Source organism: Corythoichthys intestinalis, chromosome 20, assembly GCF_030265065.1.
Source record: "Corythoichthys intestinalis isolate RoL2023-P3 chromosome 20, ASM3026506v1, whole genome shotgun sequence".
Lineage (NCBI taxonomy): Eukaryota > Metazoa > Chordata > Actinopteri > Syngnathiformes > Syngnathidae > Corythoichthys > Corythoichthys intestinalis.
This window is the reverse complement of record NC_080414.1, coordinates 12,998,811-13,016,136: the sequence shown is the minus strand read 5'-3', so window position 1 is coordinate 13,016,136 and position 17,326 is coordinate 12,998,811. Positions and strand designations below refer to the sequence as shown.

Below are 17,326 nucleotides of genomic sequence, written 5' to 3'. Positions count from 1 at the left end.
TTTAAACGTCGCAAATTAGGCATTTTCAAAGTTATGGCAAAGAATGAAAACTAATTCTTCCAAAAATGCAGCTAGCTACAGTAAATCCAACATGGCAGCCTGAAAATTTAAGACTTTCGAAGGTGAGTACACTCTATATTTCAACATACATAATACCTAATGACTTTTTTTCCGCACTAAATTATCTGACATTTTCATATATTTGTTTTTGTTATACTTTAAACCATTTCAAATTATAGTTTCACAGTTATAGCTATTTGTTTTTGTTAACCTACATGTATAACACGCCATATCTTGAGAATTGTAACACAAACACAGGCTTGATGCAAGAATATTCGCAATAATCAACTTTATATTCATCTTCAATACGTTTACAGAGTCTGAAATGTACGCAATTAAAAGGTATAAAGGACAAACATGTAGAATGTTTTAGCCGGCATCTTAAATTCTTTTTTTTTTTTTAATGGTTCTTTGAATTATTTTTCTACTCTTTTTATGATCATTCATACATCTTCAAGTTACATTTTTGTCCACCAGAGAACGCTGTGTTCAAATACACGCGACACCTGGGCGTGTGTCGACTAACATCCCTGTCGTTTATGACTTTCCCTCTTCTCGTGTGCTTTCACTTCTGTGCTCCTCTGCACCGAAAATGCTTGGAAAACTATTTATTTATTCATGAAATCAACGTTTAACTGTTTTTTTATGGAAGCACATGACTGGATTTAAAAGAAGAAGAAGGAGCTGGACGAGATGACCATGAAGTTCATCATTATGCTCATTTTACTCGTGCATGAGGTTAGTGAAGCCTGTTATTTCATGGACTTTTATTATTGCAATAATTTTTATGTGATCATGATTGAGTTGATTTTGTAGAAAACCGGATGCTTTTTAGTCCTAATTGCAATTAATCGATTGATAATCGGGATTACCCGACCAAATGATCATGTTTCAGTGTCTGGCAACGATCTAATGATCGCTGTCAACCCACCCAGTCCACATGGATTGGACTTGTATTGGCAGTCAGTGAATTAACATGAAAATTTCTGCAATTTCAGTTTATTAAGGTTTTTTTTTTTTTTTTTTTGCTTTTTAATATAAAACATTTGTCACGTTTTTACCATGTGTTTTAGCATGAAAGTTGTTACGAAAGTTTTTATATGAATGTTGTCGCTATTTAATATGAAACTCGTGTTTTAGCATGAAAGTTGTTTTTACCCGCTTTTCAATCTGTTTAAATGTAAAGGTTTCCACTATATAACGTGAAACTTCATGAAGTTTCACTCTGTTAACATGAAAGTTTTACCATCCAATTTTATCGCTCTTTAACACGAAACTTCTCGCTTTTTAATGTGAAACTCGTCAATTTTTAATATTTAAAAAAAGAAACGTTATTTTACATGTTTTTACATGTATTTTACATTGTCGCTCCAAATAGATTGGACGGCTGTCATTGTTAATGGCAGCTAACAAGTTAAATCCCATGTGAAGTTAAGCTAGCATCTAGTAGTTAATATTTCATCTTTGTTATCTTCTCTGTGTTATCTTTTTGGAGCAAAAGCACACATAAGTCCACAAAATGTGTCGTACCCAATGAAAACAACAATTTATATTCATTGTTCTTTTACACCAAGTTGTTTTTGTAGACGCACGTGTGTTTATGTGTGTGGTAAACACACTGACAGCTCTCAAATGCTTGTAAGCGTTAATGTAAATATCCTTTTTCTGACCCTCTCCTAAACACACACGCAGTTGCTATCAGTAAAGTTCATTTGACAGACGTACTTTATCAGTTCAAGTGTTGTTCATATTTTGCGTGTACATAAATGATGGGAAAAGAGGAAGGCCTCTTTTTTTTTTTTTTTTTTTTAATCAGTGCAGCTGTGTTTTTACAATTTTCTTTTAAGAGGGACACATTATAAAGGATGTTGTCATTGCTCTGTAAACTGGTGTGTTGTTACACCAAAGTTAAAAACGAAAAATGCATGAGTGACCTTTTTTTTCCCTTAATCTTGGTCTACTACATTGTGAAACTTTTTTTTTTTTTTTTTTTTTTTTATCACAGACTTGAACTTTACTCCACAATAGTACGGTTTCCGCATTTATCAAACTGAACTTTTGACTTCTCCCCAAATATTGGCAGGCGTCTGGCAAATTTCCACTCTGCCACTTCACATGGGAGATGAAAAAAGCCAGCCTGGAGTGTCGAGATGGTTTGGAGAAGCTTGCAGTACCCCCTGCAGGTGAAATGCATGCTTATTCATTGCCAGTGACAGCAATAGAAGTCCAAAATATTTGAACTTTTCTTTAATAGAGTGCCATTTGGATATAACACAGAGTGGAAACCAACAAAAGGGACATTTTGTACTAAAGATAGCCCTCAGCCTAGCCATAGACTTCATAATCTATTGACAGGACACGGGGCGCGGGGCCAATAAATAGGGGGCCTGCATTGTTTGCGTGGCCGTCATAGCCGACCAAGTGGAATCACAGACAAAGTGCTTTTTTTCGTTGAAAATTCTTGTGAATAAATGCTTGAATCCCTGAATTATTTATAGACATGCACGTAAAACAGTCTCGATTCTTGGTTAGAAGCAAAAAAACATGCAGTTAGCATTTATTTTACATAAATATGTAGAAGTACAATGCTAGTCTGTTAGTGAATGTAGCTAGCGGCCCCCTTATGTAAACAGAGCTTTTCCGGTGAAAATTATTTTGATTAAATGCTTAAATCCCCGAAATCTTTATAGATATGGATGTAATCAATCTCGATTCTTGGTTAAAAGCAAAACAAACAAAAAAAACGTACAGAGCTTTTCCGGTGAAAATTCTTGTGAAGAAATGTTTAAATCCCCGAAATCTTTATAGATATGGATGTAATCAATCTCGATTCTTGGTTAAAAGCAAAACAAACAAAAAAAACGTACAGTTAGGATTTATTTTACGAAAATATGTCTAAGTACAATGCTTGTCAGTTAGTGAATCTTGCTAGCGGCCGCCATATGTAAACAGAGCTTTTCCGGTGAAATTTCTTGTGAACGCTTAAATCCCTGAGTTCCTTATAGATGTGGACGTAAAACAGACTCGATTCTTGGTTAAAACCAAAAAAAAAAAAAAAAAAAAACGTGCAGTTAGCATTTATTTTACGTAAATATGTCAAAGTACAATGCTAGTCCGTTAGCGAATGTAGCTGGCGGTCACCTTAAGTAAACAGAGCTTTTCCATTAAAAATTCTTGTGAATAAATACTTAAATCCCCGAATTATTTATTGATATGGATGTAAAACAGCCTCGATTCTTGGTTAAAAGCAAAAAAACTGTGCATTTAGCATTTATTTTAGGAATCGAAGTACAATGCTAGTCTGTTAGTGAATGTAGCTAGCGGCCGCCTTATGTAAACAGAGCTTTTCCTGTGAAAATTCTTGTGATTAAATGCTTAAATCCCCGAATTCTTTATAGATATGGATGTAAAACAGTCTCAATTCTTGGTTGAAAGCAAAAAAAAAAACGTGCAGTTAGCATTTACTTTATGTAAATATTGCGAACTTTGATGCCAATGTAATAGTGGCTAATTTCTCCCATTGATTTTTTTCCCCCCAACATTTCAAAATGTATGGTATGATTCAAATGAATCACTCCTGAGACAATCCTTCCTGTTTCTATGCGGTACAGCTTTCGTACTTTTTCAACAGAAATCGGGCATTAGATCGCTGCGTGCTTGTGTTTGTGAATAGCTCCTCTTGATGTGGGCGGCCCCCTACTTGAATGCGAGGCGTAGTGCATGACCGATCTGACCTGTCAATACCATTATGAAGTCAATGGCCTAGCTTTGATAGCATAATAGCTAAAAGGACTTTTGATACTTGTTGAGAAATCTATAATTTTACATATAAACCACTTGAAATGATTCAATCAATTTCTTTGACATATAGATCAACAACACTGAACATACTCTATAAAACCGCAAAATATACTTTTTAAAGGAGGTAAAAAAAAATAAAATTGCTGACCAAAGTGGAAGTTCCCGCCACTAATGTGATGTTATCCCAGAAGAGTTATGTCATTAATAAATGGGGAATTTTCTTAAAGGGACACTAACGCAACTTAGCAGAGTGGACATTGACACTGGGGATGAACAAATCTTTTTTTTTTTTTTTTTAAATGAAACATTATATTTAAATTGAAAACAACACATGATTAAATATTAGTTATCCAGGACAATAAAGTCATCAATTATTTTGGATTTTTTTATAGACTGAATTGGAATGAAACTTATTGCAGACCTAGCAAAATTCCATAACAACCTTCAACCAGAAGTCAATTGAATTTTTGAGAAATATAATTTAGGAGCCTGTACCCTGGAATTCATGATATGATAATACATTTAAAAAATACGTTGAATGAGTATTTGTCCAACTTTAGTATAAATACAGCTTCATTTATAGTAGGGACACAAATGGCACCCAATAAAGAATAGGACCCTGGGAGGTTACAGCTCATGTTACTTCTGCTAACTACCATAACACATACTCCAAAAAAAATAATTCAAAATCAATATTACGCAATGATTTAAAATCTTTTTCAGGATGTGTCGGTGAGTGGGACAACGCTTCGTGTTGGCGAAACGCGGCGGTGGGTGAGGTGGTCACCCAACCTTGCCCCGCCCCCCTTTTGCATCTGTTTGGAAAGAAAGGTGAGCTGTTAGCACGTCATGCTAATTTCCAGAAATCTTGCTAAACGTTTTGTGTGCTAGGTAATTTAAGCAGGAAGTGCACCCAGGAAGGTTGGTCGGACGTCTACCCTGTCATCGCCTCCGCCTGCTCATCCAACGACACCGGCCAACCCAATGAGGCGAGTAGGCTTATCAAAAGTATCCATATACGATATTTCATACCAGTGGTGGAATGTAACCAAGTAAAAGTACTTCGTTACTGTACTTGAGTACATTTTTTGAGTATCTGTACTTTACTTGGGTACAAGTATGAAGTGGTACTTTTTGCTTTTACTTCACTACATTTTACAGCACGGATCTGTACTTTTTACTCCATTGCTTTTCAAATTGTCGCCTGCGTTACACATTACTTAACTTAGTTTTGTTTGTTTTTTTTCTCCTTATGAATTGATAGCTTTGTTTTCATACCTCTGGCGCAATCGATATAAGCCCTGTGAAACTATACTGTAATTGAGCACCAGAGGCACCAACACAAGTACAGGTAAGATTAAACAGGTGAACAAGATATTGACCAATAAAAACCAACAGTAAGAGCAGCTCGCTTTCAGATGGGTGCTGCACACTCTTGTCCAGTAGGTGGGGGTTTGCACCTCAATGTTGGTTGGAATCCACTATTAAGCTAAATTATGTTTTGGGTTTTTTTGTTTTTTTTTTAGCTTGTTAAGTTTCTGTTTACAGTACAGTCAATTTTATTGCCTAAACATATTGCGGAAGTTCTGCTCTGAGACGCCCAATTTGGCCAAATTTCAAAATTGTCTGATATGCACGAGTGATACGTCATTGGAAAGCTTAAAATCTCTATTTTCTGGGGGAAGAAAAATTTTGAACAGGAGGGCATTTAATTTTTTTTTTTTTTTAACCGTGAAACCCTATCTGGAGGTGAGAGCAGAATTAAAGACGCCATGACTTTAACAAGATATTATCGCGTACTTACCTTGTTTCGATCCAAAAACTCCATGTAGCATGCATCACTGAGCGTCAAGACACAGCTGGATTTTTGGGGGATTTTATGGGTGAAACATGGGTAACATAACAAGGGTCGCGATACAGAAATTGCAGACATCAAGGAGTGGTCGAGATTTTCTTTTTCATATATTTACCCATTTAAAAGTTGTTTTTTCTTTTCAATTTTTCTTTGTTTGGATCGATTATTCATCGTCGCAAATAACGGGGTAAATGCGACAGTAACAAAAAATAAATAAAATTAAGCGATAGTTATGAGGTACATATCCGTGACTTTTTTTACAGACACCATTTTTTTCATTATGACGCAATTTGTTTAAATGTTTAAAATATGCGCGTGAATAGATTTTTAAAGTCGTTTTTTTTTTCTTTTAAACTAAATATTAGACATCAATTAATGATTCTAAGCTAAAAATAACGGACATTTCGAATAATAAATATAAGTACTTTCCTTCTTTTTATGGCTGGGTTGAAACAAAAGCGGTTGCGCGACGTCTGTGAACATGGGTTTCCAGGGTAAAAAGTTACAAATTAAACATAGTTCGGGGGCTTAATGCGCCATGAATCTGCTATGGCAACATATAGACATATTGTTCTATCAAACACAACAGTTCTTTTGGCTTAAAATGCAGCAGTTTATTTTAAAGAGGGGTGCAAGAGCAGAAACTGCTTTTTCAGCCTTGTTTGTGTTTTACGCCATATATATTTATGTATAGCGGAAAACACTCAGGTGACTTGAAATTCTGCTGTAAGACCCCCGATTTGGCCAAATTTCAAAATTGTCCTATATGCATGTGTGATACATCATTGATAAGCTTAAAATCTCAATTTTCTTAAGGAAGAAAATCTTTGAACAGAAGGGCATTTAAAAAAAAAAAAAATTAAACGCCTAAACACTAACTCGAAATGAGAGCATAACAAGATATTATTGCGTACTTACGGTACTTTATTTTGATCCAAAAACTCCGTGTAGCATGTCTCACCGAGTGTTAAAACACAGCTGTGAATGGCCACAGCCGGACTTCTGGGGGATTTTATGGGTGAAACACGGTAATATAACAAGGGTCGCAATGCAGAAATCGCAGACATCAAGGATTGGTCAAGATTGTCTTTTTCAAATATTTATCCTTTTAAACGTTTTTTTTTTTCCCCCGTTTTCTTTGTTTGGATCGATTATTTATCATCTAAAACAGGGGGGTCCAAACTTTTTGCAAAGGGGGCCAGATTTGGTGCGGTAAAAATGTGGGGGGGCGACCTTGGCTGACGTCCTTTACGTAGAACAATATATTTAAGCAAATTTTAGCAAGCAATTCTGTGTGTCACATTTGCTTTAGTATTTTTTTCATTATATTAGATTAGATTAGATCTCTCAACTAGCCTTTGTGGCGTTATCTTTCGACTCTCGGGATCTTGCGAAATACTGCTGCTGTGAAATTAAACTAGCGTCTATGTGCTTCAATTTCTTGCTGCGTATCTTCCCTGTAATCTTGTCGTACATGTCAGCGTGTCTTGTTTGATAATATCGCCCCACACTGAACTCTTTAAAAACAGTGACTGTCTCTTTGCAAATGAGGCAGACACACTTTTTGCATATTTTAGTGAAGAAATAGTCCAATTTCCACCTATCCTTGAAGCATCGGCCGTCGCAGTCAACTTCTTTTTGTTGTTGATCGTCTCCATTTTAGAAAATTGGAAGTCAAGGGTCACACGGGGTAATGTTGCTTATAGAGCTGCTGCCTTTTAGTGGGTAAATGAGGAGCAGCATTTAATGTGTAAGCTACTTCATATGCTGGTAGCAGTACTGCTGACCAATTTATTAAGACTGTGTGCGGGCCGGACGTTATTGATCTTATGACAGAGGCTGGGGGCCGGGTGAAATTCGACCACGGGCCGCATTTGGCCCCCGGGCCGCACTTTGGACATACCTGATCTAAAATATCGGAAACGTGACATAAAATGTGACAATAACAAAGAAAAACTACAATTAAGCAATAGTTATGAGGTACATATCCGTGACCTATTTAAGACACTATTTTTCTCATCGTGACGTAATTTGTTTAAAACATTAAAATATCTGAGTGAATCATTTTTAAAGTCACTTTTTTAAACTAAATATTTGACATCAATTAATGATTCTGAGCTAAAAATGATAGACATTTCGAATAATAAATATAATTACTTACCTTTTTTTTATGGCTGGGTTGAAACAAAAGCTTTTGATTTCAGGTCACTTTCTATTGTGTTTGGGGCACTTGCGGGTCACCTCTAGTTGATTTTATGTCTTTCTATTCATTTTGGGGCAGTTCGAGGACACTTTTTTTTTTTTAATCAAAAATAATCATAACTAATGAACACGGATTTTTATTTTTTTATTTTCTTCAATAACTTTCAAATATTGTTTAATTTAAAAGAAAAATGATTTACATAGTATTAAAAATGGTACAGAGTATTTTTTGAGTATCAATAACGAGTTGAAAATTTTTGTCTCGTGACAACCGTAGAGGGGATCCCAGTTTTTTGGATCCTTTCCAACACATCTGTAAGGAAAGCGCCGACTTCCTGTCTTGTGTTTACGTGAGGAGGATGAAGACATGAAAGAGGACCTTGTGTCGTCTTCGCCGATAAACATTGTGCCGCGCGCTCTCGCGGCTGGCATGTGATCTTGTCCAGACGTTTGACTTCAACTCAGGGAAGTTTGTGTTTATTTCCCATTGGACACTTTGGGCTTTTCTGTCTGGGGAACATTTGGCGGACCTGACAAGTTTTTGTGTGTGTAAAGTGGTTAAACACAAACATGCCAAAAAAAGACAAAATGTCTCCAAAAATGGACATCCTAAAGCTAAGTGGCTCGTAAAAACATGTACATGGTGGATCGTGTTTCAGTGTCATTGAAATGCAATGTCCCACTAATGAGTTTATCACTAGTAGATGTCCAATCCATTTGAAGTGGGAGGGTGGCAGCGAATGAACATTTTGTTCATTCGCTGCCACCCTCCCACTTCAAATGGATTGGACATCTAGCGCCCTCAGTGGCAGCCTATGAGTAATGAAGCAATTTTCTGTGTATGCTTTTAGCTGGTGTTCTACAAAGTAGTGATGGTTCTGTCCACGCTGGGTCACAGCTTGTCTCTCATCAGTCTTCTCAGCAGCACCGTCATCATCGCGCTCTTCAGGTACACAAATCCAGTGTTTACATTCATTCCTTGTTGTGGTGTACGATATGATGATTTATAATGCTAAAATGAGATAAAAATGTCTATTGTCACTATCGCCGTAAATAGACCCATTACTGTAATGCGCATTTTGGTCAGCAGATGGCATCGAATTTGCACTGACTTGCCACAGTTTGGGTTCCTATCTGCCATAGTAGCATACGCGGAGATTAAGGGGGGCAGGGGGGAATACGAGAAGGAGAAGATACTGTAGTGCGCTATAGTTTCTGTCCCCTCAAAACCCCCCTGTTCGAATTATCTTACCCAGCATGACCTCTTTTCTTTTCCGTGTTGGCACGTCAGTGTAATGTCAATTAAAAAATGAAGTGAATTGGGGGCAAAGCTTTCATAATTGTTGTGTCACTTTAGAGGTTGACTGATTTTGGATTTTACCAATAGAAAATAAAATTTAGCCAAATTTGTGAGCCAATATTTCAGGCTGATATACTTTTTTTTTTAATGTAAGTTGATTATGAAAGTTAATTGAAACACTCATGATTTAAATTTATAAACGGTATTCAAAGTAAAATTTTTCTTCCGCTACTTGCTTTTGTAAAACTGACCACTATGCAGTGCAAAAACTCAAATAATATTGATCATCACTCATACAGTGAACATAACAATTATCCTATTATATCGGCGGATGACCAATCTCTTAAAAAAGTCTATATATCGCCCCGATATATCGGTCAAACATTGTTCTCCATGTGAATAAAAACGTATTATATCTTGGTGCATCGGTATCATGATATAAAGTGGGGCAAATAAGTATTTAGTCAACCACTAATTGTGCAAGTAATGTGAAAATAGTAGAGAGGCCTGTAATTGTCAACATGGGTAAACCTCAACCATGAGAGACAGAATGTGAAAAAAACAACAGAAAATCAAATTGTTTGATTTTTAAAGAATTTATTTGCAAATCATGGTCGAAAATAAGTATTTGGTCAATACCAAAAGTTCATCTCAATACTTTGTTATGTACCCTTTGTTGGCAATAACGGAGGCCAAACGTTTTCTGTAACTCTTCATAAGCTTTTCACACACTGTTGCTGGTATTTTGGCCCATTCCTCCATGCAGATCTCCTCTAGAGCAGTGATGTTTTGGGGCTGTTGTTGGGCAACACGGACTTTCAACTCCCTCCGTAGATTTTCTATGGGGTTGAGATCTGGAGACTGGTTAGGCCACTCCAGGACCTTGAAATGCTTCATACGAAGCCACTCCTTTGTTGCCCTGGCTGTGTGTTTGGGATCATTGTCATGCTGAAAGACCCAGCCACGTCTCATCTTCAATGCCCTTGCTGATGGAAGGAGATTTTCACTCAAAATCTCTTGATACATGGCCCCATTCATTCTTTCCTTTACACAAACCAGTCGTCCTGGTCCCTTTGCAGAAAATCAGCCCCAAAGCTTGATGTTTCCACCCCCATGCTTCACAGTGGGTATGGTGTTCTTCGGATGCAATTCAGTATTCTTTCTCCTCCAAACACGAGAACCTGTGTTTCTACCAAAAAGTTCTAACTTGGTTTCATCTGACCATAACACATTCTCCCAGTCCTCTTCTGGGTCATCCAAATGCTCTCTAGCGAACCGCAGACAGGCCCGGACGTGTACTTTCTTCATCAGGGGGACACGTCTGGCAGTGCAGGATTTGAGTCCCTGGCGGGGCATTGTGTTACTGATAGTAACCTTTGTTACTGTGGTCCCGGCTCTCTGTAGGTCATTCACTAGGTCCCCACGTGTGGTTCTGGGATTTTTGCTCACCGTTCTTGTTATCATTTTGACGCCACGGGGTGAGATCTTGCATGGAGCACCGGCTCGATGGAGATTATCAGTGGTCTTGTATGTCTTCCAGTTTCTAATAATTGCTCCCACAGTTGATTTCTTTACACCAAGCGTTTTACCTATTGCAGATTAGGTCATCCCAGCCTGGTGCAGGTCTACAATTTGGTCTCTGGTGTCCTTCGATAGCTCTTTGGTCTTGGCCATACTGGAGTTTGGACTGTGACTGACTGAGGTTGTGGACAGGTGTCTTTTATACCGATAATGAGTTAAAACAGGTGCCATTAATACAGGTAACGAGTGGAGCCTCGTTAGACCTTGTTAGACCTCGTTAGAAGAAGTTAGACCTCCTTGACAGCCAGAAATTTTGCTTGTTTGTAGGTGACCAAATACTTATTTTCCACTCTAATTTGGAAATAAATTCTTTAAAAATCAAACAATGTGATTTTCTGTTTTGTTTTTCCACATTCTGTTTCTCACGGTTGAGGTTTACCCATGTTGACAATTACAGGCCTCTCTAATCTTTTCAACTAGGAGAACTTGCACAATTGGTGGTTGACTAAATACGTATTTGCCCCACCGTAAATATGCGCATATCATGTTTTTTTTCATAGTGCAGAGCACAAAGTACTTGCAAAAATAAAACAAAATAAAATAAATCATTCCTATGTGTGTAGGAGGCTTCACTGCATGAGGAACTACATCCACATAAACCTCTTCGCGTCCTTCATGTTACGTGCCGTGGCCGTGCTCACCAAAGATCTCCTGCTCTTCTCCGAAGAGGAGGACGAGCTGGACTGCAGCATTCAGCCGTCTCTGGTGAGGTCGTCGACACGGCCCAATCGCTCAACAAAATGGCGTCGGCGAATGTGTTTTTGTGTTTCAGGTGGGTTGTAAGAGCAGCTTAGTGTTCCTCAACTACTCCATCATGGCCAACTTCTTCTGGCTGTTGGTGGAGGCGCTCTACCTTCACACGCTGCTGCTGGTCGTCCACGGACGATGCGCCAGGCTTTCCGTCTACCTCCTCATCGGCTGGGGTAGGATTCAGAAGCGCTGAGTGTTTGTGCTTGGCCGTCTAAACATGCCATCCATCAAACGTATTCCCGTACGGCAGCTGGCAGAGCTTCAGTGTAAACACTTTGCTCTCTTTGTGCCCCGCAGGAATCCCGGGCGTCTTCACGCTAGCGTGGATCTTGTGTCGGATTCACCTGGACGACACTTGGTGAGGCCGTGCAGAATGTTCAAAAGTTCCTGGAAAGAGGAGTACGAGTTGTTTTGTGAATTTCAGGTGCTGGGAGAGGAATGATAATCCCATCCCTAGCAGAGTGTTGGACTGGCCCATTTTGGCCTGTGTTGTTGTAAGTATGCTAACTACAACAAGCGGGGCGCTAAAAACTATAATGTATGTAGGACCAGTTAAATGTATGGATGATTAAATGTTATTATTTCAGCATTTTTAAGTGTTGTCCAATAATGACTCTTTAACCGTTAACCCGATATTGTCCAACTCCAAGAATCCGGTACCGATATATGCGGTCGTGTACTTAACATATTATGGCTAATGGTATTGTGATGCCCTACTAGATGCTTTAATAATGATAAATATAACAACCTCAAGGTTTTTCAAATAAACATTCTGTCAAAAATAAGAGAACAACTTCAATGGATGTTATGGAAAAAGTGCCAAAATCGCACCATTATATTTACTAATGAGTTTACAATTCATTATTTTTCAATCATTTAATGTTCATTAAAGTTTTGCACCTTGAATGCAAATGGTCTGCTCACATAATAAATCCCAAGGATCTTAAATTGGACACGTCTAATGGTCAAGAAGCATAACTGCTGTGCTAAGCTGTGACCAGCCCTTGTCCAAAGGCAGAAGGCTTCTACATTCACTTTTAAGGCAACATGCGTACTGGCCTAAAACCGATAATGAAAAACCGATGTCGATTTTATCCGATATCATTTTAAAATGCTTTTATCGGTCGATATTATTGGCTGCCTGATAATATCGGACAACTACTTTTTATTTATTTCAGTGTTCCATTTTATATATTTATATATTTTTTTTTATTTAAAAAAAAAATTATTTTATTAATATATATATATTTTTATACATTTATTTTTGTAATTATATTAACATTTATTTGATTTTCAAATTTATTTATGTACATATTTTCAATTTATTTTTTTATTTATTTCATTTTGGCACTCCTTTTCCTTTGCACTGCATGAAGTCGTCATCACCGTCATCTTAATAAATTATATATAAACAAATATTGGAATAAAGCTTAGATTAAAAGTTGATAATAGCAATAGCAATCAAACTAGATGAATAAGAAAGTCAAAGGGACAAAAATAAGTAAATTAATGTTAAAATAAATAACTTATATAGACAAAAAAAAAGTTGATAATAGCAACAATCAAACTAGATGAATAAGAAAGTCATAGGGACAAAAATAAGTAAATGAATGTTAAAATAGATAACTTAAATAGACAAAAAAAAGGAAAAAAATTTAAGCAATAAATGAATGTCTAAATATCCAAGAGAAGTTTTAAAATATTTTATTATGTATACAGTTTATTGATTTAATTTTTTCCACGGTAAAGAGTGAATGAAATGAACATGTGTGTGTTTTGCACGTCAGGTGAACTTCATCCTGTTCATTAGCATCATCCGCATTCTGGTGCAGAAGTTGCGCTGCACCGACGTAGGTGGCAACGAGCAATCGCAGTACAAGTAAGCCCATCATCCGACCGACACTCATTTCACATCCTTGTCGCTCTTTGTCATTTCTGTTGTGTTTTGCAGGCGTCTCGCCAAGTCCACCCTCCTGCTCATTCCTTTGTTTGGGATCAACTACGTGGTCTTCGCCCACCTGATGGAGCCCAGCGACACAGTCACGCGGCGGGTCAAGATCTTCTTTGAGCTCGGACTCGGCTCCTTCCAGGTCTCTCAAATATTGAAATTAGGGCTGTCAGACGATTCAAATTTTTAATCGCGTTTCAGCCTAAAAATTAATTAATCGTAATTAATCACAATTCAAACCATCAATAAAATATGCCATATTTTTCTGTAAATTATTGTTGGAATGGAAAGATAAGACACAAGACGGATATATACATTCAACATACATACATACATACATAAGTACTGTATTTGTTTATTATAACAATAAATCAATAAGATGGCATGAACATTAACATTCTGTTAAAGTGATCCATGGATAGAAAGACTTGTAGTTCTTAAAAGATAAATGTTAGTACAAGTTATAGAAATTTTATATTAAAACCCCTCTCAATGTTTTCATTTTAATAAAATTTGTAAAATTTTCGATCAAAAAATAAACTATGTGACAAGTTGCACATTAAAATTGGACAACTTCAAAGAAAAATTCACATTAAAAATAGGGGTGTGACAATGTATAAAAAAAAGTGATGTAGGCTATAGACGTTTGATTGACTGATGACTTGACCACTGAGCAAACAGACACAGACGCACACTCACACAGCCCCGACAGATACATGTCAACAACATATCGCCTCTTCCGCACCTCCAAAGAGAAGGGATATTTGACTTTTTTTTCAGCCAGCAGCAGCCACTGTAATTAATGTACAAAGTAGGGCTGTCAAACGATTATAATTTTTAATCGAGTTAATCACAGCTTAAAAATTAATTAATCGTAATTACTCACAATTCAAACCATTTCTAAAATATGCCATATTTTTCTGTGAATTATTTTTGGAATGGAAAGATAAGACACAAGACGGACATAAACATTCAACATACTGTACATGAGTACTGTATTTGTTTATTATAAAAATAAATCCACAAGATGGCATTAACATTATTAACATTCTTTCTGTTAAAGGGATTCACGGATAGAAAGACTTGTAGTTCTTAAAAGATAAATGTTAGTACAAGTTATAGAAATTTTATATTAAAACCCCTCTCAATGTTTTCATTTTAATAAAATTTGTAAAATTTTCGATCAAAAAATAAACTAGTAGCTCGCCATTGTTTATGTCAATAATTACACAATGCTCACTCATGGTGCTGAAACCCACGAAATCAGTCGGACGCAAGCGCTAGCAGAGGGCGACAAAACACCAAAAAACACAAGTAACAAGTGGACATTACACTGTGCTGTCATTTTAATCTGTTTGAGCGGGGCATGTGCGTTAAATGTGTCAAATATTTTAACGTGATTAATTTAAAAAATTAATTACCGCCCGTTAACGCGATTATTTTGACAGCCCTAATTGAAATAAATCAATCCAAAAACATAAAAATAAATGTGTCAGAACAGAAACAAACCAATTTAAAAATACATTATTTAAACCCAAATAAGTTAAAACGTGAATAAAATTAATCAAAAAGGCACCAGTGAAATATTTAAATGGAAAAATCAGATAAAAAAATATCCATACAAATACTGAAATATCGCAATAATTCATGAATGAAATTCAGATTTAATGACACATTCAACAATATATTGAAAACAAAAATGCAAAAACCGAAATAGACAAAAATGGAAACATATAAATAATTCTTTTGTATGTATTTTAGGGTCTTATCGTGGCGGTGCTGTACTGTTTCCTCAATTGCGAGGTAAGGGTCCTCTCTTTTTTCTACCAAATTTTTACCTCGTTCACGGCCATTGACCACAATAGATGTCCAATCCAGAGGCTTGCAGCGAATGAAGTCAGTGAACATTTTTGGGTTTCAATTTCAGGTCCAGTGCGAGTTCCGAAGGGTGTGGAAGAGCTTATCCCTCAAGGGTTATGTGAGCGGTCGCGAGTGCCGCCCGGGCGTCGTCTCGCCGGCCTGCAACGGCGCCGAGCACTCTGCCCCGTTCCCCAGGAACTCCCGAGCAGCGTCCATCTTGCAGACGGAGACCTTTATGCTGTGACATCTCGACCCTTAAAGGTTCCTCCACTCTAAGAACTCTCCATTCTTTTTATTATTATATTTCAATTTAAACACACATATGTGGAATTATTAAATACACTCTTTGCGTGTTTTTATAGCATTTATTGCACTTTAAAAACAATATTTACAAGTCATCAAAACTCAGAGGAAAATAAACAAAAACGTGAAAAACTTACAAAGCAAAACTGAAAGGGAAAAAAGTGGAAAAAAATTCTGCAAAAACTAAGCTGAGCGTTTTTTCATTAGTAGAATTTACATGAAAGGATGTATCCCCATCTGGTGGTCAATGATAGATTTACAACTAAAATAGAAGGCTAAGAAAAAATATATGTACTGTATTAACTAATATTACTGCACAAAAATAAAACACTGTTTTGTAGGACGGTGAATTGATTGTTATTCTATCAATAAATACAGTTATTATGGGTTTTTTTTTCATACCGGAAACCTTTATTTACCTAATTTTACATCACAGACATCCAATCCGTTTGAATCACCGTTTCAATCATCGAATCATTCGCTGCCCTCCCTCCCACTTCAAACAGATTGGACGTCTACTAGTGATAAACTTTCAGCAGAAGCATGAAATAGCTTGTTGTCTGTTTAGTAGCTGTTTTGTAGAATATTCTAGAATGTTTTTTTTCCTGATAATTATTGTATCGGCATCTAATGAATAATGTAAAGAATAAAAAGACTTTACAAGTGTAAGGACAGTAGATGGTGTAGCATTTGCAATGGAGAAGAAAACACGAGACGAAACTCGAGTTAACCACACGTCAGAGACCAAAATGTAAATAAAACACTCAGAGTTTGCTATAACATCCATTTTTTTATTATTATTATTTTTGAGAACAGGCCATCATCATCAATAAATAAAAATCACTCATTTCAATGACATAATGAAATAAATTACCAATAAATAATAGAATATCTCCTTTAGATAAATAAAGTAATAAATAACTTGCGGGCTGCTGACGGTGCTAGACGTCCAATCGGTTTGAAGCGGGAGGGGTGGCAGTTCATTCTACTATTGACAAACTAAATAAAGCATAAAAAACCTTTCATTGCCCATCTATCTACAATCTGTCATCGTCAATAACGCTAATAGACTGTTGTCGCGAATGTCTCTCGTGAGGATGATGCTACAGAGGATTCCGATGATGATGAGGGTGTAGACGATGAAGGCCTGGCAGTGGACGTGATGATGGAAAGCAGCGAAGTTTTTGTGCTTCGCGTCCGAGCGGCGTTGGCTTTGCTGCGAAGACACGACGATAAAAATGAAGATGACGATCGTAACGATGATGACATGAGGATGAAGATAGAACTCACTTGATTTCCGCAATCTTTGGTAGGACCCAAGGCGCGTCCAGAGCGATGCAGTAGAAGTCATTTTTGGTGAAGAAGCTGCAGGAAGACCGTATCAGTTAATAAAATGCAGTCGTAATGTCATGGATTAGACGCAAGAGGCGCTGTTTCGCATTTCATTTATGACTTACATGACAGCAGCCAAGCAAGGAGGATGAGGCCTTTGCCCTTGGTACCCGGTGACCGTTTCTTCGATCTCTTTGTAGCTCACCTTCTTGCAGCAGACGGTGGGTTTCCCTACTGAAGCACAACAAAGATGTTGTCATTTTCCTTCAAAACCATTGTCATTTTCGTCAAAGATGACGATAACGAAAATACAAGGGTTACCCAAAAAACTAAT

The 17,326-nt window shown here is 37.0% G+C and overlaps 1 protein-coding gene across 1 annotated transcript; it reads left to right on the top strand.

The window, feature by feature from the left end:
- Positions 1-659: 659 nt before the first annotated feature.
- On the top strand, positions 660-16,083 carry vipr2 (vasoactive intestinal peptide receptor 2). Its single transcript, XM_057824545.1, has 13 exons — positions 660-798; positions 2,144-2,243; positions 4,585-4,692; positions 4,753-4,850; positions 8,770-8,867; positions 11,363-11,504; positions 11,572-11,722; positions 11,847-11,907; positions 11,974-12,043; positions 13,337-13,428; positions 13,501-13,639; positions 15,259-15,300; positions 15,425-16,083. Exons 1-13 carry the CDS (start codon positions 754-756, stop codon positions 15,599-15,601), a joined length of 1,323 nt encoding a protein of 440 aa, XP_057680528.1. The 5' UTR covers positions 660-753; the 3' UTR covers positions 15,602-16,083.
- The last annotated feature ends 1,243 nt before the right edge of the window (positions 16,084-17,326 follow it).